Raw genomic sequence first — 24,586 nt, forward strand, 5'->3', positions numbered from 1 at the left:
CACAGATGGTGGTCCCACGGTGGTGGGATAGAGCCCCATGCTGGGCTCCACACTGAGTGTGGAGTCAGCTTGATATTCTCTCTCCTCCTTCTGCCCCTCCAACTCGCTCGCTCTCTAAAAATAAGTAAATAGATCTTTAAAAAAAAAAAAGTTAAAGCAAAATAGGATATAATTAAAATAGAGTAAACGGTCACAGTGCCTGGGTGGCTCAGTTGTTAAGTGTTTGCCTTTAGCTCAGGTCATGATCCCAGAGTCCTGGGACTGAGCCCCACATCAGGCTCCCTCCTTGGCAGGACGTCTGCTTCTGCCTCTCCCACTCCCCTTGCTTGTGTTCCTTCTCTCACTGTCTCTCTCTGTCAAATAAGTAAATAAAATCTTAAAAAAAAAAAAAAAGAATAAATGGTCCTAATAGATTAAAAGAAAAGAAAAAAAATGTGCTAAATGATGATACCATGTACTCTGAGACTCCTGCTTCCAAATGCATAGGAAAAACTGGCACAAATACTACTTCTGGAAAAAAAAGAAAAAGAAAAAGATGAAACTTCTGCTAAGCATAAAACAAGTAAATATGAAATAATTGTTTTCAGATGTTGGATGAGAGCCAACACAAGGTTGTCATCTCAGAAGGGAATCAAGGTAAACTCCAAGAAAATCCTTTTCTCTGCCTAGAAGCATTTTACAGACTGTAGAATGGGGGGGGGGTGGATACGGTTGGGGTGGGAAGCAAACAAATGGCAATCTCACTGATCTCAGCAGATAATCTGAGTTAGAAAGAGCTCTAATAGTTAGTATTTATGGGGCAGAGTACCGGAAAGAACTATACAAAGATGAAGCTTTGGAAATCTGTGCAGGAAACTTTAGTCGAATATATTTTTTTAATATTTTATTTATTTGAGAGCCAGCAAACAAAGGGGCAGAGGTAGAGGCTCTCAAGTGACTCTGCACTCAGTGCAGAGTCTACATGGGGCTCAATCTCACAACCGTGAGATCACGACCCAAGACAAAATCAAGAGCTGGATGTCTTAACTGACTGAGCCACCCAGGCACCCCAATCTTTTGTCAAATATTAAGCTAAGTGGATTGACTGAAAGATTCTACAGAAGCTAGGCAAAAACAACTATGAACTAGCATGAACAGAATAACTACTGGTGCTCATTCATACATGGATGGGAAGAGACATCTGAGTTCCTAACAACCGGTTAAAGACTTAAATACTCCAAGATTCAGAAGAGACCTAGAAAGCCAACACTTTAGGAATAAGGCTAATCTAGATCTACTTTTATTAAAGCCTTAAAACAAGCCCTGGAGAGAAGCTGACATACAAGCAAATTAACAGTCTGTCAAAACAAAATTCTACTACGACAGACAACAGCAGCCAGACGTTCAACATCCTAGTGTGTATTAATACCTAATATTATGAAAAAAAAAAATTATTAGAAAGGTGAAAAAGCAAAAATTGTGACCTACAACCTATAGGGAAAAAAATCAAGAGAAATTCAAAAATAATGATGATGGAAATAGCAGAAACTTTAAACCAGTGAACTATTAGGTAATAATAAAGGACAGAAAGGAAAACATGGACCCAATCAGAAAACAGAAAAACTCAATAGAAAAATGCAAACTTTGTGGTGGGGGGAGGCACGTGGCTGGCCTCAGTCAATGGAATATGTGACTCAATCTTAGGGTCGGGAGTTCAAGCCCAACATTGGGGATAGTTAACTTTAAAAAAAAAAGAAGAAGAAGAAGAAAAGATGGGCTCCTGGCTGGCTCAGTCTGTGGAACATGTGACTCTTGATCTTGGGGTTGTGGGTTCAAGCTCCATGTTGGGTATAGAGATTACTTAAAAATAAAATTTTTAAAATTTATTTTTAAAAAACAAGAAAAATTGAAGCTTAAAAAAAAAAGGACACTGTAGACTAGAAAATACCAAAAAGTGAATAATCATATAGGCTCAAAATATTAGACACTGCAGTGATTTTGAAGCCAGTACAGTGAACATAAAACCACTGAGAGAACTTAAAGTGGCTGCAATGAATGTGAAAACATGCAACAGAAATGATCCAAAATGGAAGCTGAAGGAGCAAAATGAAGGGGGCAGCAGGGAAAGAAAACAGACACACTCAACGACCTGTGGAATAACAGTCTACATAGACTACATACACAGTCTACATAGACTACAAGTAGTCAAAAGTATAACACATACATGTAAACAGGAACAGCAAAAGAAAATAGAGACTGAAGTGGGATAAATATAAAAAAACTGCAAGTTTGGGGCACCTGGGTGGCTGAGTCACTTAAGTGTCTGCCTTCAGCTCAGGTCATGATCCAGGGTCCAGGGACTGAGCCCCTCATCAGGCTTCCTGATCAGTGGAGAGCCTGGTTCTCCCTCTCCCCCGCTTGTGTGCTCGTTCACGTTCACTCTCCCTCTCTCTCTGTGTCAAATAAATAAATATTAAAAAAAAAAAAAAACCTGCAAATGTAATAAAAACTCTAAATCAGCAGATCCGAGAATCTCAACAAACCCCAAGCAAGATAAACTGAAAAAAGATGGGAAGAGAACAGAGGCACATCAAAATCCAATTGCTGAAAAGTAACAGAAGAAAAGCCTGTATTATAAAAGGTCTCCAATTATCTCAGCTTCTACCTTAAGAAATTAAAAAAATAAGAGCAAATTAAACTTAAAGTAAGCAGAAAGGAAACAAAAAAGATTAAGAGCAAAATCAATGAAATAAAAGAAGGGAAACTGAGGAAACCACTGAAACCAAAAGCTAGTTCTTTGGGATCAATGAATTTGTTAAGCTCTAGCCAGACACAGGCATAATCACAAAAGTGCAGAGTACAGTGAATTAACTAGAACCCCAGTTTTCTAGCTAGAGGATGAAAAGAGAAGACTCAGGGAAACAAAGTACCAACAATTCACAGAAAAGGAGGAAATAGAGAAAGCAACCCTATAATCATTTATGAACTCCACGGTTCAACCCTAAACTGCACATACATGGATGGACCTGATCCTATTCATGACACCAAAGACTGAGAAATGAACCAAAAGATACACTAAGACTCAGATTAGTTACATGGTGGCACATACAGGATTTTAAAACTGACTACAAAGATTTTAAAAAGTGAACTGATATTACAACCATAGCCAAAAGAAAGAGTTGAAACTTGCAGCCTGAACCTAACCAGATTTGCTAAAACAAAAATAACATTCTCGGGGCGCCTGAGTGGCTCAGTGGGTTAAGCCGCTGCCTTCGGCTCAGGTCATGGTCTCAGCGTCCTGGGATCGAGCTCCGCATCGGGCTCTCTGCTCTGCAGGGAGCCTGCTTCCCTTTCTCTCTGCCTGCCTCTCTGCCTATTTGTGATCTCTGTCTGTCAAATAAATAGATAAAATCTTTTTAAAAAAAAAAAAAAAAAAAAAAACATTCTCCACAGGATCTCAATAAGACCCAGATTCTGGTAAGCTGATATTCAAAATGTCCAGGATAAAATTCAAAATTATATGGCAAGCAAATACACAGGAAAAATCTCAACTTGCAAGAAAAAAGACTTATTGATGCAAGTATGGAGATGAGAGAGATTTAAGACTTGAAATTAGCTATTATAAAAATACCGGAGGAAGCAATTACTGAACACTTTCCAACACTCTTTTTGGGAAGATAAGAAAACTCATCCTATGGGCTCAATACTGGAATGGAGATAACAGGAAAGAATCGGTGTACTGGTCAATCAATAAGAAAAATTTATCCAATCTGAAGAACAGAGAAAAAGACTTTTTAAAAAAATGAACAAAGCCTTAGGCACTTGTGCAAGAGGAATCCTGGAAGAGGGGACCCTCTGGGATCCCCTAGGTGGCCCAGCACATTTCATCAGCCACCAATGCCTGAGGTGAGGCACTATATGGTACCATGAAGTCATCACAAATCAAACCCATGATGTTAAGTAACAGAACTTTTGTCATAATACTAAAAATTATTCCACTATTCTTCCCTAGGAAAATGATCTCTAATTTGACTAACATGAAGGAGGTTGGAGCACATGGGTGGCTCAGCTGGTTAAGTATCTGACTCTCTATTTAGGCAAGTGTCTGACTCTCTATTTAGGCTCAGGTCGTGATCTCAGGGTCATGGGATCAAACCCTGCACTGGGCTCCATGCTGGGTGAGGAGCCTGCCAGGAGTTCTCTCTTTCTCTCTCCCTCCCTCTGCACACTCCCCACTTGCATGCTCTCTCTCAAATATATATATAATAAAATGAAATGAGTATGAAGGCTGTTATGAAATCTCCAAACAGGTGGTTGTTTATATAAATGGAATAGCTGGCCGTGCCTGGGTATCTCAAGCAGTTGGGTGACTGGTGCTTGGTTTTGGATCAGATCGTGGTCTCATGGGTTGTGGGACTGAGCCCCCACATGGTGCATGGTGCTCCATGGGAAGTCGGCTTGAAGATGCTCTCCCTCTGCCCCTCTCCCCACTTGCACAAGTACTCTCCAAAAATAAATCTTTAAGAAGTAAATAAGTTAAAAAGAATACAATAGTTGGACAAGGAGTGCCTGGGTGGCTCAGTCAGTTCAACATTGCCTTCTGCTCATGCCTTCCGGTCATGATCTCAGGGTCCTGGCACTGAGCCCCATGTAGGGTTCTCTGCTTGGCAGGGAGTCTCCTTGTCTCTCTCCCTCTCCCTTTGTGTGAGCTCTCACTCTCTCTCACTGCCTCAATAAATAAATAAAATCTTGGGGAAAAATTTAAAAAAAATCAAAAACAAAAACAGAATAACTAGACAAGTTATGAAAAGCCCAGAGAAACTATATAAGGTTATCTATTGCAGAAATAAAGTTCATCGACCTTTTCTGAATCCTTGTTACAGAAAAAAACAGTTCCCTAGAAGTGGGAACTATGACAGGGCAAATAAAGAAACTAGGCAAAAACTGTACATACCATTTAGATTTGGCGTTAAGATTACATGATTTTCTTTAGTATTATATATATCCTTCCATTGCTTTCCTTCAGCTAATGCCAAGAAACATTTCATTCTTTAAAACTGAAAAGAATGTAGCTTCAAATCAAGCTAAATGATAAAAGCCAAACTTGACTTTAAAAGTCAACCATGTTGAAATGATGCCTGGGATTTCTTCAAAATAGTCTAAGGGGTAGAGGTCACAGATGAAAAAGAAGGAACCACAGTTGGTAACTGTCAAAATTAGGAGATAGGCTCATTATATTATTTTCTTATGTTTGAAAATTTTCACAATTAAGTTAAAAAGAAAACAAGTCTTAGGTATGCCAAAATCAAATCAAGAAGTGTTTATTCAAGGGTGCCTAGGTGGCTCCGTAAGTTAAAGCCTCTGCTTTCGGCTCAGGTCATTGGGATCATGCCCCACAACCCATCAGGCTCTCTGCTCAGCAGGGAGCCTGCTTCTCTTCTCTTCCTCTCTCTCTCTCTGACGACTTGTGATCTCTGTCAAATAAGTAAATTTTTTTTTTTTTTTGTGCAAGATTTTATTTATTTATTTGACAGAGAGAGATCACAAGTAGGCAGAGAGGCAGGCAGAGAGAGGAGGAAGCAGGCTCCCTGCTGAGCAGAGAGCCCGATGTGGGACTCGATCCCAGGACCTTGAGATCATGACCTGAGCCGAAGGCAGCGGCTTAACCCACTGAGCCACTCAGGTGCCCCTAAGTAAATTTTTTTTTAAAAAAAGAAGCATTTATTCACTTACCAGAAGCCTGACTAGCACTTAATGCCAGTGTACTGGAGCTAGTTTAGTGATTCTACTTCTGCAGAGCAGAAAGATATGGTGAAAGACCACATAAAGCCTTAGGAGTTAGAGATTAGAATATGTGCTGCCGAAGCGAGCACATGGAGTTAGAGATTAGAGCTGTAGCCATTTAACATTTCAGTTCATCAATAATTAAATAAAAATTAAGATTCTTAAGGGGCACCTAGATGGTTCAGTCACTTAAACATCTGACCTGTAATTTCAGCTTAAGTCATGATCTTAGTGTCGTGAGATGAAGCCCACGTGGAGCTCACTTTGGGTGTGGAGACTGCTTAAGATTCTCTCTCCCTCTGCCCCTCCCTCCTTTTCCCTTAAAAAAAAAAAAAAAAATTAAAATTCTTCAGTAAAGCTCTCACACTACCCAAATCTCAGGTGAACAGTGGCTAATGTCCTGGAAATTCAGATGTAGAACGCTTCCATCACCATGAAAAATTCTATTAGACAGCAATGGTCTAGAGTTCAAATCCTAGCAGCCACTGAAAATACAGCTTGTATCACTGGCCTAACTATAGCCTCAACTATCTGATCAACCACCATGCAGGGTTTAGGTAAGAACTGAATACAAACTTTATAAAGAACCTGAATAAGCACTCAATCAAAGTGTTTAAATAGGGGCACGTTGCTGGCTCAGTCAGGGAAGCATGTGACTCAAGCTCTGAGTTCCAGCCCCACGATGGGGGTAGAGTTTACTTTAAAAAACGAACAAACAAAAATTTTAAGTTTAAATAAAGCACTAAGGTATCAGTTACAGCTTACAATATTTATACCTAACCCAGATTGACTGAGCGCAGAGGAATACGAAAGCAGAAACTAAATTAAATTATACAACCAAGGGGAAAGAAGGGTCTGAGATAATGGAAATGTTCTACATCTTGAAAGGGGCATATAGGTTACACAGACATATCCAATTGTCAAAATGAATAGAACAGTACCCTTAAGACAACTAATAAAATAGTACACTCAAGACCCGTGCATGTTACTGTAAATTATACTTTGACTTTTGAAATTAAAAAAAAAAAAAAAAAAGAAAACAGAGGGACCCTTGGGTGGCTGAGCATGGAGCCTGCTTCTCCTTCTGCCTGCTGCTTCGCCTGCTTGTGTGCACATCTCTCTCTCTCTCTCTCTCTCTGATAAATAACTAAAATCTAAAAAGAATCTCCATTTACAACACTAAAAGTCTAGTAATTAGACTGAACTTATCAGGTCAAAAATCAACTCACCCTTCTATACAATTTGCACCCTGAGGGATTATATATCAAGTATTTTTGTTTAAAAAAATAATTTTAAAAAGAGAGAAAAAGAAAACACAAAGGGACACTCGAATGGTACAGTCAGTTAGGCATCCAACTCTTGGTTTTGGCTCAGGTTGTATTCTCAGGTTCATGAGATCAAGTTCCAAGTTGGGCTCCAATGCTCCGCACAGAGTCTGCTTCAGACTCGCCTTCCTTCCCCTTCTGACCCTCCCTGCTACACTCTCTCTCTCTAAAATAAATAAATAAATCTTTAAAAAACAAAAAACAACATAGGATCTCTACCTCTATCATCTTTCCCAAAATTATTTTAGTTGCAACTTCCATTTGCAGACAATATATTGTCCTTCTCATATCATACAATTTCTGGCAAACCACAAACACCATGAAAAGAAATCCTAAGGATGACTTCTCTCCTCCTCTCCTATTTTTTTTTAATGTTTCTCTTATTTCTACAATAAAAAAACAAAACTAAGATCCACTGAGAGAAGACTTAACAAGTCCAGGCTATTTTATAGTCTCTAGTCAAAAGAAACCCTAAACATCATCTGGTGCAAGTGGTCACATAGCTCCTATGTGCTGCCAGCTCACTCTATTAAAATGTTTTCAGATATACTGAGCCAAAATCTCACTCTGCCTTCTGTTTACTGATTTTAGCTTCGTAAGAGTTCAGTTTTCTGGGGCACCTGGGTGGCATAGTCGTTAATCGTCTGCCTTCAGCTCAGGTCATGATCCCAAGGTCCTGGGTCCTCCCTGCTCAGTGGGAAGCCTGCTTCTGCTTCTTCCTCTCCCTCTTGCTTGTATTTCCTCTCTCACTGTCTGTCTGTCTGTCTGTCTCTCTCTTGTCAAATAAATAAATAAATAAATAAATAAAATCTTTTAAAAAAAAAAAAGAGTTCAGTTTTCTCTTTCAGGCTAACGATCCTTGTTCTTTAACTGTTCCTTTTAAGAAAGTTTTAAGTCCTTTAACAACCTGGGCCACTCTCTGAGGTTAATACAGTATTGTTTCCATACTTGTATAATTTTTCAAAACTAGTAAAATTTCTAAAAAAAGAAAAAGAATCATTTAAATGAGGTTTGTAAATTTTGTTTTTCTAAATCATTTTTTTAAACTGTATTTACTATTTCACAAAACAAAAGGCATATCAGTATTTTAAAAGTAACAGATACACAGTCTCAAAATAATACAAAGTTCTGTAGGAATTTTACACCAATATTCTTGTGGCATATCAGCCTGAGGGAGTCAATGGTCTATATCTTTCTTAAATTTTGGACACAGAAGTTAAAATCTGATATGGTCTTACTAGCAGCAGAATTCAATGTGACAATCACCATCTGCTTTCTGGATACTACACCACTATTAATGCATTGTAAAATGTGTTTTATCTTTTTTTTTTTTTTCTCAGTATTCAACTACATCACCTGAGAAAAAAGTTGAAGATTTCAGATTCTGCTTAATATGAACAGAATTCTGCTGAAGAAATGCTGTTAGCTATGAGCTCTAATGCTAGTGATAGGACAAAATTCAGTAAAACTCACAGGTACATACACATTTGATAGTCAACTATATAATAGAACCTTGTAATTATTTCAATAATAAATACTTCCAAGAGAGTCTGAAGAGAAACAATGAAGTGGCCATGAAAACACAGAAACAGAAGTATAATCAATTACTCAGTTTATATGTATAAAACCTGAACTGCAATTAAAAAAAAAAAAGACACCATTATTGATAAGCATAGCACATAAAACCAAAACTAAACTCTTTATAGCATAAAGGCTGCCCACTAATTTCTAAACACGCCACAAATCCTCACAAAAACCACAGGCCAAGAAAGAGAGCAAACAAAATCACCCAAAGTCAGCTTCTTAAGATGAGATAAGTAAAATATTCCAGCTTGCATATACGTGCATAACCACCCAACATCAGAAGCCCCCATAGGAACTGAGCAATAAAACAGGGCCAAAGTGGTGACTGAATGTATGTAATCTTACCTAGGATTCACTCAGAAGAAGGCCCCATCTTGAAACAAAGTACTAAGAGACACAATGGATGAGAATAATGGCTACTGGACATCAAGAAGAAAGTCTTTAAAGTCTGTGAAGACCATCTCTTCAACAAATGGTGTTGGGAAAAATGGACAGCAACATACACAGGAATGAAACTGGGCCACTTTCTTATACCATACACATAAAATTAAAAATGGATGAAAGACCTAAATGTGAGACATGAAACCTTAAAAATACTAGAAGAGAACACAGGCTGTAGTTTCTTTGACATTAGCATTAACAACTTCTAGATATGTCTCCAGAGGCAGGGGAAACAAAAGCAAAAATAAACTATTGAGACTGTATCAAAATAAAAGGCTTCTGCAGAGTGATGGAAACAATCAACAAAACAAAAAGGCAACCTAGGGAATGGAAAAAGATATTTGCAAATGACATATGAATAAAGGGTTAGTATCAAAAATACATAATTAATTTGCAAAACTCAACACCCAAAACACAAATAATCCAATTTAAAAATGGGCAGAAGACACAAAAAGATACTTCTCCAAAGACATACAGATGGCCATCAGACACATGAGAAGATATCACTTACCATCAGGGAAGAGCAAATTAAAACTACAATGAGGTATCACCACCTCACACCTGTCCAAATGGCTAAAATCAACAACACAAGAAACAACAGGTGTTGGCGAAGATGTGGAGAAAGGGGAACACTTTTGCACTTAAAGGTGGGAATGCAAACTGGGAGCTACTGTAGAAAACAATATGGAGACTCCACCAAAAGTTAAAAACAGGAACACCTGAATGGCTCATTTGGTTGATTGAGCATCTTCTTCAGCTCTGGTCATGATGCCAGGGTCCTGGGATAGAGCACATCAGGCGCCCTACTCAGTGGGGAGTCTGCTTTTCCCTCTGCATGCACTCCCACCCAACTTGTGCTCTCTCATCCATGCTTTCTCTCAAATAAATAAAATCTTTAAAAAACAAGGTTAAAAACAGGGGTGCCTGGGTGGCTCAACTGGTTAAATATCTGACTCTTGATCTCAGTGTTGTGAGTTCAAGCCCCATGCTGGCTCCATGGGGAGCCCATTTAAAAAAAAAATTAAATTAAAAATAGGGACACCTAACTGGCTCAGTTGTAGAGCTTGCAACTCCTGATCTCAGGGTTGTGGGTTCATGCCCAGTGTTGGAATTACTTTAAAAAGAGAGATTACTTTTAAAAAAAGAGGACTTAAAAATAATTTTTTTAAATTTTTTTTAAGATTTTATATATTCACTTGAGAAAGAGAGCACGGTGGGGGACAGGAAAGAGGGAGAGAGAGAAGCAGACTCCCTGCTGAGCAGGGAGCCCAATGTCAAGGCTCAATTCCAAGACCCCTGCATCATGACCTGAGCCAAAGGCTCATGCTTAACCAACTGAGCCACCCTGGTGCCCCTTAAAAATAAAATCTTAAAAAGTTATCCAGCAGTTACACACTAGACATTCACCCAAAGAATATAAAAATACTAATTCAAAGAGATATATGCACCCCAATGTTTATAGCAGTATTATAAACAATAGCCAAATTATGGAAAGAAACCAAAGGTCCACTGAATGATGAATGGATAAACAAGATGTGGTATATATACCAATGGGAACAATGGGATATTACTCAGCCATAAAAAAGAATGAAATCTTGCCACTTGCAATGACATGGGTGGAGGTACAGCATGTTAGGTTAAGTAAAATAAGTCAGAGAAAGACAAAAACCATATGATTTCAATCACATATGGAATATAAGAAATAAAACAAATAAGCAAAGGGGGAAAACACAGGCAAACCAAGAAACAGACTCTTAACTATAGAAAACTGATGGTTACCAGAGGGAAGGTAGGTGGAAGATGGATGAAACAGGTGACGGAGATTAAGGAGTACACTTGTGATGAGTGCAGGGTGATGTATGGAAGTGTTGAATTGCTGTAGTGTATACCTGAAACTAATGTTACACTGTATGTTAGCTGGAATTTAAATAAAAACTTAAAAAACAAAAAAGATCAAAGATGACAGTTTTAGCAAGGCATAGCATTTGGGGAGAAAGAGGCACCTTAGAAGAAGGAATTGACACTTGAAAGCATAATAGAGAAAGAAACCACTGAAGATGAAGACACTACTAAAATAATGATAGAACAATTGTGATATATAATTATTTAAAATAATATATATATAATATTAATGTATATATATATATATATATATAAAATTATTTTAAAAAACGATTCACTGTAGCAACAAAAGAGGGTGCTCTCTTGAACTAAGAGACTGAGGAAGCCACACAAACCTCAATCCAAAAATAAAACTGTCCGAGGGTACCTGAGTGGCTTCAGCTGGTTAAGCATCTGCCTTCAGTCATGGTCTCAGGATCCTGGAATCAAGCCCCGAGTCGGGTTCCCTGCTCAGCGGGGAGTCCGCTTCTCCTTCTCCCCCTGATCCTTCTCTCTCTCTCTCTCTCTCAAATAAATAAAATCTTTTTTAAAAAATTAGAAATAAATAAAAAATAAAACTGTCCAAGTTTTAGTCTAGTAAAATCCACCACAACCTGAACAGAAAAAGAAAAAAAAAAAAAACCATCATCTATACCAAGCTATTTATATGGAATTTAAAAAAAGTAAAAAACCTTGTGGCAGATGGAAACACACCCAAAAAGCCTAACAATAAAAAAGAAGCATGTAATACAACTCCATCACAAATTTAAAATAACCAAATAATGCTGTATAACTTACAGCGAGGTATGTCAATGATTTCCTTTTTTTTTTTTAAGATTATTTATTTATTTATTTGACAGAAACACAGCAAGACCGGGAACACAAGCAGAGGAAGTGAGAGAGGGAGAAGCAGGCTTCCACTGAGCAGGCAGCCCAATGCAAGGCTCGATCCAGGACCCCTGCATCATGACCTGAGCTGAAGGCAGACCGCTAACCTACTGAGCCACCCAGATGCCCCTATGTCAGTTATTTCTTAATAATAATAGGAAAATATAAAACAGGGACAGGTACAGACTACAGACTGAAGTAAAGAAACAAGAGAAACATAACTGCATCTCAGAAATGAAGACTAAACTTCAAGATATATGATCTAAAGTGATAGAAAATAGGAATGCTTCTCAAGTAAGTGAAATACAAACAAATGTGAAAAGAATCCAAGGAAAAATAAAAAATAAAAGATCAAACAGGCAAAGATCATCAGAGAATAAAGTAGAAGAGAACTAACAAACTGTAATTGTACCTGAAACCACATACCAGGGAAAATTTATCCAGAACAGTTAACAAAGAGACATAATCCTAGTAAAATGATATAAGGAAAACTCCTCAGATCTCCAAAAAGACCAAATCACCCACAAAGAAAATCACAGTGGCATCAGCAATATACAAGCCAGAGAACAGGAGGGCAATATTCTCAAAAAAACTTAAGACATACATCAAAGGTTTTACATTCAGCCAAACTGTCTTTCAAATATCAAGGCTACAGAAAAACAGTTTAACCATGTATGAACTTAAAAGATTTCCATAAGCACTGCTGAGGAACCTCTAGTGTACAATGAGCTTTATCCAACCAAGGGATGATTGGGAAAACTTCAGCTAACGGTCTGCTTGTGAATATAAACTATATTTACTTACAGAACTAAATCTAAAACAAAGGTATTGATGAGGGTGAAAGAACAGTACATAAAATTACATACTCTCAACCAAGTAAAAATCACTTTAAAATGTCAAAGAAAAAGAGACATGGGAAAAAATGTAAAGCAGAATAAGCTCATTCACTGCCTCATACATAAGAAAATGACAATCAGTGGATTTAATTTACAGCTAACAAATCAAACAGCAAAAGCCTAAATTAAAAAAAGGAGGATTAAGAGAACTTTTCAAAGGTAAAAATATAAAGGTAACTAAGTAGATATAAACCTTCCTAAATACCAAAAAATACACAAAACAAAATAAAAATATCAAACAATATAAAACACAAAAGGATAACATAAAACAAAAATGAAATCAATAAAAAAACTAAAGTTCTTAATACACTACACCTACAACAAAACAAGTACTAATTCACATGCTTAACTATTTGCCAGGCACTTTCGTATGTATCTCACTACACGACCTGTGAGGTGTGTCAGAAAAGTACTCTTTTATCTGTTTTTACTCATAAGGCAAGCTGAGTCTTAAAAATAGTAAGGAATAAAACAAAGCTGAGCTAGGATTCAATTCCAGAATGTTTTTCTTTCCACACCAGGCTCCCTCTACTCAACACTGAAATTGTTTCAAAACACAAATGTAAGAAATGTGTACTGTTTGTTTCCTGTTTTTAAAATACTATATTCCCACAAAAAATCTTTAGGATGAATTGGCCTGAAACTTTTGATATTCTGGGACAAAGTTTCTCTTTAACAAGAAAAACACTGAAATAAGTTTAAGTCTTCACAGTGGCAGTGGCAACTAAGATGGCAAAGAATGTGACACTATATCAGGTCTTAAATGCAAGAAGTTCTAATTTAGTAATCCAAATAATCACATGCCAGAGTAAAGAAGAGTTACCCAAACCTAGGCTGTGTGATCACTATAACATAAAGTTAGATAATGTATAGTCCATTCTGCTATAATGCTTATTTGGAAAACACGTTTGTTCCAACATCACTGACACAGTAAGGAGTATTCTGAACACACTAAATTTCAAATTTCGTGATTGTTTCTGTGAGATTTTGTCCATCAGAAGTACTAGGTAATCAAAACTGCACTCAGCTGAGACAAACCACATAGGCATGTACAGGACAGACATACACCTCAAACATCTACTAGCTACATCAGTTCTGGCTGTGTTATGAGCCACACCCATCCCTATCTAGTGTTACAACTTTCCCTCAGATTTTACATAACTTTCCTTCCATGACTTCAAAATAATCCACAAGCTGCAGTCCTTCTGACACTCCCACAAACTTCTGGATCTCTCTATGGTAAAATGCAGTATTTATTCTATGGTATTTATGTATTTGTTAACCATTTAACATATGTAAAAACTGTGCTATCATTTTAATTTGGTTTTTACCTTTGCTTTTTTCACTACTGAAAAAAAATTTTAATATTTTATTTATTTAGGGGCGCCTGGGTGGCTCAGTGAGTTAAGCCTCTGCCTTCAGCTCAGGTCGTGATCCCAGGGTCCTGGGATAGAGCCCCACAGCAGGGAGCCTGCTTCCTCCTCTTTCTCTGCCTGCCTCTCTGCCTACTTGTGATCTCTCCGTCAAATAAATAAAATCTTAAAAAACAAACAAAAAAAAAGATTTTATTTTTTTATTTGAGAGGGAGAAGAAGGGAATTCCCTACTGACCAGGCAGCCCAAGCAGGGCTCGATCCCGGTCTTCAGGATCACGACCTGAGCCAAAGGCAGACGCTGAACCAAATGAGCCAGGTGCCCCTCACTAATAAAAATTTTTTTGAGTGCTGTGCCTAACCCCATTTTTTCTGTAAGCCCTGTGGTTTTTATTGCATGATTTTGCATAGTGCAGTGACTTTCAGGAACCCATTGTCCTGATACAGCACAAGTGACTCTATATAAAGCAATCAGAAATCTACTTTTAACAATAACGTAAGTATGAGCTATACTTATTAGTTTCCTTAAAGGAGAGATGCAAGATTTATTTACATCAGCTCATGTGTAAGAAGAGCCTAACATAAAATCTGGCTCAAAATACTCTTCAATAAATGCCAGTTTACTTCATTTCCCCTCTTCTTAAAGATTCTGATTCAGTTTCAAAGCACTGATACTCAAAGATGATCTTGTAATCTCCAATGAGATCTCTCTGAAAAATAAAGAGTATCATATTAAGTGGAAGCCATTACTGTAAAGAGAAAAAAATTTTTTTAACTGGAACAACCATGTGTGGAAGTAAACAACCAACCTTAAGGGTATTTTTCTAGGTCTATACTTTTAAAAGCAAACTTTCATTTCTCCTTTTATATCCAACACATATAGATAGATAGAATAATTCCAACAGATAACACACAGGAATATTTAAATAATCTCCTACATAATGGAATCTTCAAGATTTAAAATATCACTGGCTAGGGGTGCCTGGGTGCCTCAGTCAGTTAAGCCGCTGCCTTCAGCTCAGGTAATGATCCCAGGGTCCTGCATCAGGCTCTCTGCTCAGCAGGGAGCCTGCTCCTCCCCCACCCCCAACCCGCCTGCCTCTCCGCCTACTTGTGATCTCTGTCTGTCAAATAAATAAAATCTTTAAAATATCACTGGCTAGCGGAGCGCCTGGGTGGCTCAGTGGGTTGAGCCTCTACCTTCAGCTCAGGTCATGATCCCAGGGGCCTGGGATCGAGTCCCGCATAGGGCTCTCTGCTCAGCAGGGAGCCTGCTTCTCCTCATCTCTCTCTCTATCTGTCTCTCTGCCTATTTGTGATCTCTTTCTCTGTCAAATAAATAAATAAAATCTTTAAAAAAAAAAAAAATCACTGGCTAGAGGTGCCTGGCTGGCTCAGTGGGTAGAGCATGCAAATCCTGATCCTACGGTGGTGGTACAAACCCCATGTTGGGCCTAGGGCTTACTCAAAGAAGAAAAAAGAAAAAAAATCATTGGCTTGAACTAAGATTGTAATTTCCCCAGTAGGCTTTGACAGAAATTTTCAAATTTTCTCAACTGAAAATGTGTTCCTATTATACTAACTGAAGAAAATTTCAGTGGAATAGAGCATATCAGGCAACAAAAACATTAATCTTTCCATCATTTATTTCTATACTGCAATTTTTAAAAAAAGATTTTATTTATTTGACAGAGAGAGACAAGCAAGAGACAGAACACAAGCACAGGGAATGGGAGAAAGAGAAGCAGGCTTCCTGATGAGGCAGACGCTTAACAACTGAGCCACCCAGGCTCCCCTATACTGCAATTTTTATTTTATTTTTAAATAGTCAAAAAAGGGGCACTTGGGTGGCTCAGTGGGTTGGGCCGCTGCCTTCGGCTCAGGTCATGATCTCAGGGTCCTGGGATCGAGTCCTGCATTGGTCTCTCTGCTCAGCAGGGAGCCTGCTTCTCTCTCTCTCTCTCTGCCTGCCTCTCTGTCTACTTGTGATCTCTCTCTCTGTCAAATAAATAAATAAAATCTTTAAAAAAAAAGTCAAAAACTGCTTTATTAAATTAAAATTTTAAAGAATTATTTTATTTCCAAATTAGCAGGGAACAATATAATTCCTATCTTACCTAAGGAGGAAAAACCATATGTAACAAGTTAAGCTAGTTTTTCAAAAGTTAAAATTTCAACACAAGTTTGCATTATAAAACAGCTTAGATGTTAGGTTTACAGCTGATATTCCAGGGAAATTCCCCAAAGTCAAGAATACAATCACAGCATAAAATTCCCTCCTCACCAAATCCCAATATTTATATTAAGAACCAACACTCTTAAACCTCTTCACATGCGCTTCTCACCATCAGCACTGGCAACTGACATTCTTTTCAAAACTATTTTTCACTAAGAATCTTAAGTTTTTCTCTCTTCAGTAGGGCTACTGCCTATAAATAGACAGCAAAGTTGTATTTAGATGTGAATGTTGATGGCTGGCTAGGCTCAATGATTAGTTATGCGGCTTGCTCTGCCACACCAGCCTCCTAGCATACCTTTCCAATTCCAAAAATTCAACCTCATCTTTACATTTTCTGTAAAACACTTACAAAGCAACTTTAATCTACAAAAATGTCCCTTCCTGTTTTATGATATCACATGCACTGGTCCTCAACCCCAAATGTGTGTTGGAATCAGTTACAGAGCTTTCTGAAACTATAGATGACTGAGCTTTACTATCTGATTCAACAGGCTCCTCATGACAAACATCCTCATTTAATCCAGATGCCATTTTTTCCTCCAGTGCTAAAACAACCAATACAGAAACAATAAAATTTCCTCTTATTATGCTTCTGTGACTGGAGAAAGGCCATGTAAACAAACTAATACTATGATTCATTCGTAAATGAAACTTCTAAGGTCTTACCGGGTAATACAGGTTCTGCCTGATATCCTACCATTACCTCATGGAACAATGTACTCTTCAATGCCAAGGCCCAGTAACACCCTTTTCTCAAAAATCTTTATATAAGAACATAATCCAAAGAGCTTTCTCTCTTGTTACTGTTTATACACTCATTTTATGCAACAAGTACTTATTCAGTGTCTGTTATGGTACATTGTTCTAACCAATGGGGGTATAGTAATTAACAGAAAAAAGGTCCTATCATCATAAAACCTACATTTTAATTATAGAAGACATGTGATAAATTACTCACACATATATGTCATATGGTAATAAAATGATATAGAAAGACATAAAGTAAGGAAGAAAATAAGATTGAGCTGAGGAAGACTTCTGGTGAAGGAAGGCCTCTACACAACATTTAGAGAACATTTGAGCAGAATTCTAAAAGAAGAAATGTGCCATGCAGGTATCTGATGGGGGAGAAAATTCTGAATAGTCCTTTGCATATGATCCCTTATATAACCTGCCTTTTTATGTCCAAAACCACTTTCAGGTACAAAGACGATATATTTGATTCAATGCTCTATGAGAACTGCATGGTCAGAGGCACAAATATTAAAGGAAATAATGCACACTAAACAAAGAGATCCCTTTAGCTAAAGCAGGTTGGCCAGTAGTTCTCCAGTCCTCCAACCATACAGGGCACCATGCCTGCCTCTGCGGAAACAGTCTTTTTAACCAGTGCTTCAAAGTAATAGCTGGGATAGCAATTCTATTATCATCAAATAACTTAGTTTGTATAATCCCCAATAAATACCCAAGACTGCAAGCCTTTAAAATATCCACAGAATCAAACATTAAATTCAATTCCCTGTTAAAGTTTTGTATGCTTTTCTGAACATAAAGTGTAATTTCCTACTATTAAAAACTAAACTGCAGGGGGCACCTGGGTGGCTCAGTTAGTTTAGCATCTGCCTCAATTCAGCTCAGGTCATGATCCCAGAGTCTTGGGATAGAGCCTACAATGGGCTCCTTGCTCAGTGGGAGCCTGCTTCTCCTTCTGCCTGCAGCTCCCCCAGCTTGTGCTCTCTCTCTCTCTCTGACAAATAAATAAAATCTTAAAAAAAAAAACTGTGGTCAATTCTTTTTTTTAAGCCAAAGTAGTCTCCAAATAATCTGCATAAACAAGTACTTTAACCTACTCTCAATCCAAGAGACATTTGAGACATTTCAGGTTTCTAACACAATAAACCATTTAAAAAATATGTTTGGGAGCACCTAGGTGGTAGAGTCAGGCCACTGATTCTTATGTCAGCTCAGGTCAGGATCTCAGGGTCTTGAGATCAATCCCATGTCCCATGCTAGGCATAGAGCTACTTAAGTAAGATTCTCTCCCACCCCAAACCCCCAAAATTAAAAACAAAAACAAAAAACACACACGTACAAGCACATATGCTTTGTCAATTTAAATAAAAACATCTCTTTGTTCATTCATTCTACATCCCATTCCAGAAAGGATTTAGGGCATAAGTATAAATGCAAACAAACAAAACCATGAATTCACCACATTATTGAAAGGTTTTTTTCTCCTCTAAGATTTTTACAGACTTTTAAAAAGAGCATTTTGTGTATTTTATAATATAGTACAGTATAGCAAATTTGCATTTCCTTTTCTAGTACACTTCCAGGAAGAAATTTATTCTGGCTTAAACATTTGATTACCTACAGTGTACAAAAGAAAAGGACTTCAGGGGCACCTGGGTGGCTCAGTCAGTTGAGCTTCTGCCTTAGCTCAGGTCCTGATCCCAGAGCCCTGGCATTGAGCCCAAAATCCGGCTCCCTGCTCAGCCTGCTTCTCCCTCTCCCTCTGCCTCTCATCCCCTACTCATGTTTTCACTTGCTTTACCTTCTCTCTCTCAAATAAAAAGTTTTTAAAAAGAAAAAGAAAAAGGACTTCACTGTAGGTAAAACTTTGTTTCCATTTCTGTATTTGTTTCTTTGTTACATTCTGAACACATGCAAGGCAGGCCAGAGCACATTAAAACCAATTTCAAGGTTACTGTCCACATTCAGTTGCCAAAACTACAACTGTTACATAGAAATTTAAATCAACAGACCTTCCATGTACACATGGAAATTTTCTTGACAATTCCTAATTTTAATTTCATCTGCAACTAAATCCAACCTAAGTATTACTGTAAAAAGAGCACTTCTTCCCAAATGCAATAAATCATATGAAATAATTTACCTACAATATGTAGGTACCTACAATACATCTAGTCACCGACAATTATTACAACACCTTCACCTAACTCCCTCTACCTACAACCAAACCCAGCACCCCACACCACCACCACCAAACACACACTAGGCAGGTATGGTAAAAATGCCTTGAAAAATACCCCAAAAACTGATTCTTGAATCTAACACTAAGTGTTAACCTTAATCTCAGTCTGCTTTCTTAATAAAAAATGTCCCCACCTTGGGAAGTTTCAAGAATAAAGAAGGATCCACAAAGGGCACTGTCCAAAACGGCAATCACACACCACCACATGTGGCTATTTGAATTTAAACTTAACTAAATTTAAAAATTGAATTCCTCAATCACATTAGCTCTATCTGAGGTGTACAACAGTCACATGTGACTAACAGCTACCATATTGGACAAGGCAGATACAGGACATTTCCATCACCACAGAAAGTTCTATTGTGCAGTGCAAATGTTAAGTTTTCAGTAAATCACAAATATCACCATACCACACTATAACTTCTCTTGCCACTTTTCTAGGAAAGAAAAATTCTGTTCTCTAGACTTTTAACTAACAACATAAATCATTCAGGCAAAAGTCCAAAACAGATTAATGATGTAAACTATTTTAAGTGCTCTCAACATAGGATTTTTTGCCCTTATAGCTCACATTAACACCTGAGAAAAGAAGAGCAGAAGCAGCAACAGTCACCAACCTGGCAACACTTGACTGAAAAGCATCAGGGTATACCCAACTTGTCCAAGTGGACTAAAATCTAAAAAGGTGTGAATTTCATTCCATTCCAGCAACTCATTTTTCCTACCCTTAACCTAGATCCTAAAAAAGTGGTATGGAGATCTGGTACTGTTCTTAAACTATTTAGATAAACAAATAGCATCATGAGTAGACAAAGTCACAATTTTCTAATGACTTAATTTTCCAAATCATTAAAATCGTGTATAATTACAACAAAAATCCCACAAAAAAAAAACCCCACTCCTGATAAGCACACATAACTCTTCTTTAAACTAAACTCCTATATGTTACATTAAATTCATGCCCTGCCCTTTCTCTAGACAAATTACACACAAGACCCATTTTGTAGACATTCTGACCAATTTATAACAATTCTTTAGTCAGAAAACAGTAAAGTAACATATGAAAAAAGGGCCCAATATGCACCAAAATTGAATTTTATTATTTTTTATTTTTTTTAAGATTTTATTTATTTGACAGAGAGAGCACAAGTAGAGGGAGTAGCAGGCAGAGAGAAAGGGAGACTAAGCTCCCTGCTAAGCAAGGAGCCTGAGGTAGGGCTTGATCCCAGGACTCTGGGATCATGACCTTAGCCAAAGGTAAGCACTTAACTGACTGAGCCACCCAGGTGCCCTCAAAACTGAATTTTAGATATCAAAACTAAACTAGAACAAGCCAGGAAAATCCACTACAGAAACTTTCTGGGTCTCCTTTGAAAAATAAAGGCAAAACATATTTTATTACTTTGAAATTGAGTTTTCAAATATTTTAAAAATACAAACTTCATTTCCTAAAGGAATTTACTGTAGTAAATACAAACAAGTATGGTACAACTAACAAAGTAGCAGCTCAAAAAGTGAATACTACTGGAATGATTTAACAGTTACCAACCCAGCAACACTTGGTTTACAGGCATTAAAGTATGCCTAATTTTTCGGAATTGACGGTCTTAAAATCAAAAGGGCTAACATACCATAAAAACTGAGGAATCAGAAGGAATTTTGAAAAAGCAAATACAACTATACTTTTGGTTAGCAAAGTTTTCTTCATTCCTAATGTAACTGAACAAAAAGAACACTATCCCCTTCTCTTTAGTAATTTTCACGTTTCTTCCGCATATACTGTATCACAATAAATCCTTTAGCGCTTCGATTTTAGCAATAAACTTAAAAGTTCTGCCCCACTATCACGAGAAAAAAAAATATGAGCAAAATGATTAATGAAAAAATGCTATTCTATGAATGGTTAAACTGTGGTACACCTATATCACAGAATTCTACTCAACAATAAAAAGGAACAAACTAGTATTCATACACCCAACAACTGGGATGTGTCCCAAGGAAATTTATATTGCATTAAAACAAGGCCAATCCAGGGCGCCTGGGTGGCTCAGTGGGTTAAGCCTCTACCTTTGGCTCAGGTCATGATCCCAGGGTCCTGGGATCGAGTCCCGCATCGGGCTCTCTGCTCAGCAGGGAGCCTGCTTCCCCCTCTCCCTCCCTGCCTCTCTGTCTACTTGTGATCTCTGTCTGTCAAATAAATAAATAAAATCTTAAAAAAAAAAAAAAAGGCCAATCCTAAAAAGTTATATGCTGTATGATTCTTTTCAGTAAACATTCATGAAATGACAAAATCATAGAAATAGGAAACAGAACAGTTAGTGACTGCCAGAGTTTGGGGGTAAAGGGGATGGAAGGCAGGTAGGAAGGTGTGGTTCTAAAAGGGCAAGAGAAGGATCCCTGTGCTTATGGAACCATTGTGCATACCCAATGTAGTGGAGGTTATGTAATTACAATTGCGATAACACTGCATAGAACTAAATACACACACAAATTAGTACAAATAAACTCAAGAAATCTGAATAAGATTGATAGAGTATATCAATGTTGATACTGAACTACAGTTTTATAAGGCATTAGCACTGGGAAACTAGGTAAAGGGTACAAGGGATCTCTGTATTATTCCTTAAAACTGCATGTGAGTCTAGTTATCTCAAAATAAAAAGTCTGATTTTTTTTTTAAACTGCTACCCTAACAATTGGGATAATTTGAATATGAACTGGATATTCCACAGTACCAGGGAATGGCTGTTAACAATATTATGGATAGACAGGACACTACCCTTATTGCTGGAGCATATATGGATTAAATCTTATGCCTGCTATTTACTCTTATGTGTATTGGAAGAGCAAGAAGCAATCTGGCAAAATGTTACATACTAAATTAAGGTAAAGAGTTCATGAGTGCTCCTTGAACTCTTCTCTCAACTTTTCTGTTTGAATTTTTTTCAAAAAAAGTTAAGGAGTAAAATTTAAGACACATTTTTACCCTGAAAGTATGTTACAGTCGAACTGACACACCAGTTGGTCTTTTAAAAGATTTAAAAGTAGGAATGCCTGAGTGGCTCAGTTGGTTGGGCTCCTGGCTTCAGCTCAGGTCCTGGGATCTAGGACCACTCAACAGTGACCCGCTTCTCCCTCTACCTTCCTCTCCCACTCCCCCGCTCTTAGGCATGCTCACGCTCTCTCCCTCAGTTAAGTAAAATCTTTTAAAATAAATAAATAAAGGATTGTAAAACAAATGAATTTTCCATCTACCCTGGTTATTCCTAAAACCAAAAAATGGCAATAAGAATTTCAAAGGAAAAATTACTTGGTATTGGATGTGACTTCCTGTTAAGTTTTTCAACATAAATTGACTAAATCTGTAAAGCATATGGATATTTTTGCAAAATCAAAGTCAGTTCAACATGGATTACTCCTTCTTATTTCTAGAAGACTGGATCCCCAAAATTGGTCTACTTTTCAAATAAATAATTGAAGCAAATTAAAATTGCAATGGAAAACAGCTAACACTTTCATACACACACTCCAAGTTTTTTAAAAGTTTTAAGTCTGTCAGTTAATTCTTTCATAAAGAAATCTTCGCATGAAGGGGCAACCCACAAACTAAATGTCAAACTTAAAATGTGCCATGAGGTATTAATCATAGCGCCAAGGCCACAAGATACATTTTACAATGTCAACAGTCCCTCCAAACATCACTGTATTTTATGGTATTAAAGAAAAATGCAAACCGCACACATCTGAAATGTAAGAAATAAGTGAGTGTGAGCTCGCGTCAATAAAATCCATCTCAAAAGTTCTTAAGTAGCCTTTGCTGCTAAATTTTTGGATCAGTGTTAATACACTTCAGTCTCTGAGAAAATTTGCGTCTAGAACATCTAAACCAGCAACTCCATAAACTTTTCACTTCCAACCGGACCGCCCCCTCGCAGTGGGCCCCACCTCCCGAGTAGGGTATGGGGTGGGGCTGTTTCCCGCTCGGAAACTAAGAAATAAATGTCCCTTCTCCATACAGAAACGAGGGGAAAAGGCCGATAATCTGCAGACTCAAGTATGAAACTAATTACAAGGAGGTAGTCATTTAGAAAGCTTCTTTTCCTCTACTAAATCCCTTCCTTCCCTCCGTCCAGGTCATTCACTGACCCCGGGCGGGGACAGGTGAATATCAAGAGAGGAAGAGGGAGGGACGGACGATGGAGGGAGAGCCGCGCTTGGGCAATGAATGAGCTGTGCCGCATCCGCACCACCTGTTCCTTAGAAGGGTGCCACCGCGACCTACCGGCAGTGTTCCTGCACCACCCCGGCCGCTACTCCTGCCCGTGTTGCCCGCTTCCCGGCTAAAGGCCGGGCCTGTCCTCCCTTCATTCGGGGCGGATGAAAACCCGCAGTCTAGAAGCTAGGAAAACGGGGCCTACTCCGGAACCACGGCCTCGGAAGCGAGGAGGAAGCCCGTGGCTCGGGGCGCGCGGGGTGAAGTGGGAACACAGGGAAGGGACGAGGAGGTGCATACTGCTTGACTAGGAGTACGAAGGCGGGTTTCCTGGCGGAGGTGGCCCCGTGCCCGCCGGACCGAGGTTAGGGGTGACAGGCCCTTGTACCGGCTAAATCCTCCCCACTTCTTGCCCAGAGTCTCACACTTACCAAGATCCGCTTGAAAAGAGCGTTCTCCTTGGGCGGGAGGCTCACGGCCGGCATCGTTCCGGCTCCTCCCGCTGCTCCCGCCACCGCCCGGCTCGGTCAGTCTGTTTGTCCGACCGCCGCCGCCGCCGCCGTCGTCGTCCCCTGGCCGCTTCAGCCTTGATTGCCCCGATCCACCGCCACCACCAGGCCTCGAGTGTCACCGCGTCACCCAACCCCGACACCCCCCTTCCCCTCGTTGTCTTTTTTCCTTTCTCACTTAACGCTGCCGCCGCCTCCCCCCCCCACGGGTCTCCGTCGGCGGTTCACGTGGTAACTGAACAGACCGACAGAGGCAGCCAAAATGGCGGACGCGGAGGGCTTTCCCACCCGGGTCACACCTCCTAGCACGCAGGCGCGATGACCTCCTTTCCCCACCTCCTCTGTCCTAGAGCTTGCTGGGAAACCTGGAGGCCAGCGGGTGGGCGGAGGCCAAGAGGGTCGCGGCAGGCCCCGCCCACCCCTCGGTCGCAGAGCGTCTTGCAGGCGCTTGGGGAAGAGTTGGGGGTGGGAGGTCCCTAA

The 24,586-nt window shown here is 38.8% G+C and overlaps 1 protein-coding gene across 2 annotated transcripts in view; it reads right to left on the reverse strand.

The window, feature by feature from the left end:
• The window catches only part of NAA15 (N-alpha-acetyltransferase 15, NatA auxiliary subunit), an 82,384-nt gene extending 57,943 nt beyond the window's left edge, over nt 1-24,441 (reverse strand). For both annotated transcript variants that reach the window (XM_082727638.1, XM_082727637.1), the window contains exon 1: nt 24,029-24,441. In XM_082727638.1, coding sequence (XP_082583764.1) covers nt 24,029-24,082 — 54 coding nt within the window. In that variant the 5' untranslated portion in view covers nt 24,083-24,441. The remainder of the gene's footprint in view (nt 1-24,028) is intronic.
• Between the last annotated feature and the right edge of the window lie 145 nt (nt 24,442-24,586).

Source organism: Mustela nivalis (genome assembly GCF_964662115.1).
Source record: "Mustela nivalis genome assembly, chromosome: 4".
Classification (NCBI taxonomy): Eukaryota; Metazoa; Chordata; class Mammalia; order Carnivora; family Mustelidae; genus Mustela; species Mustela nivalis.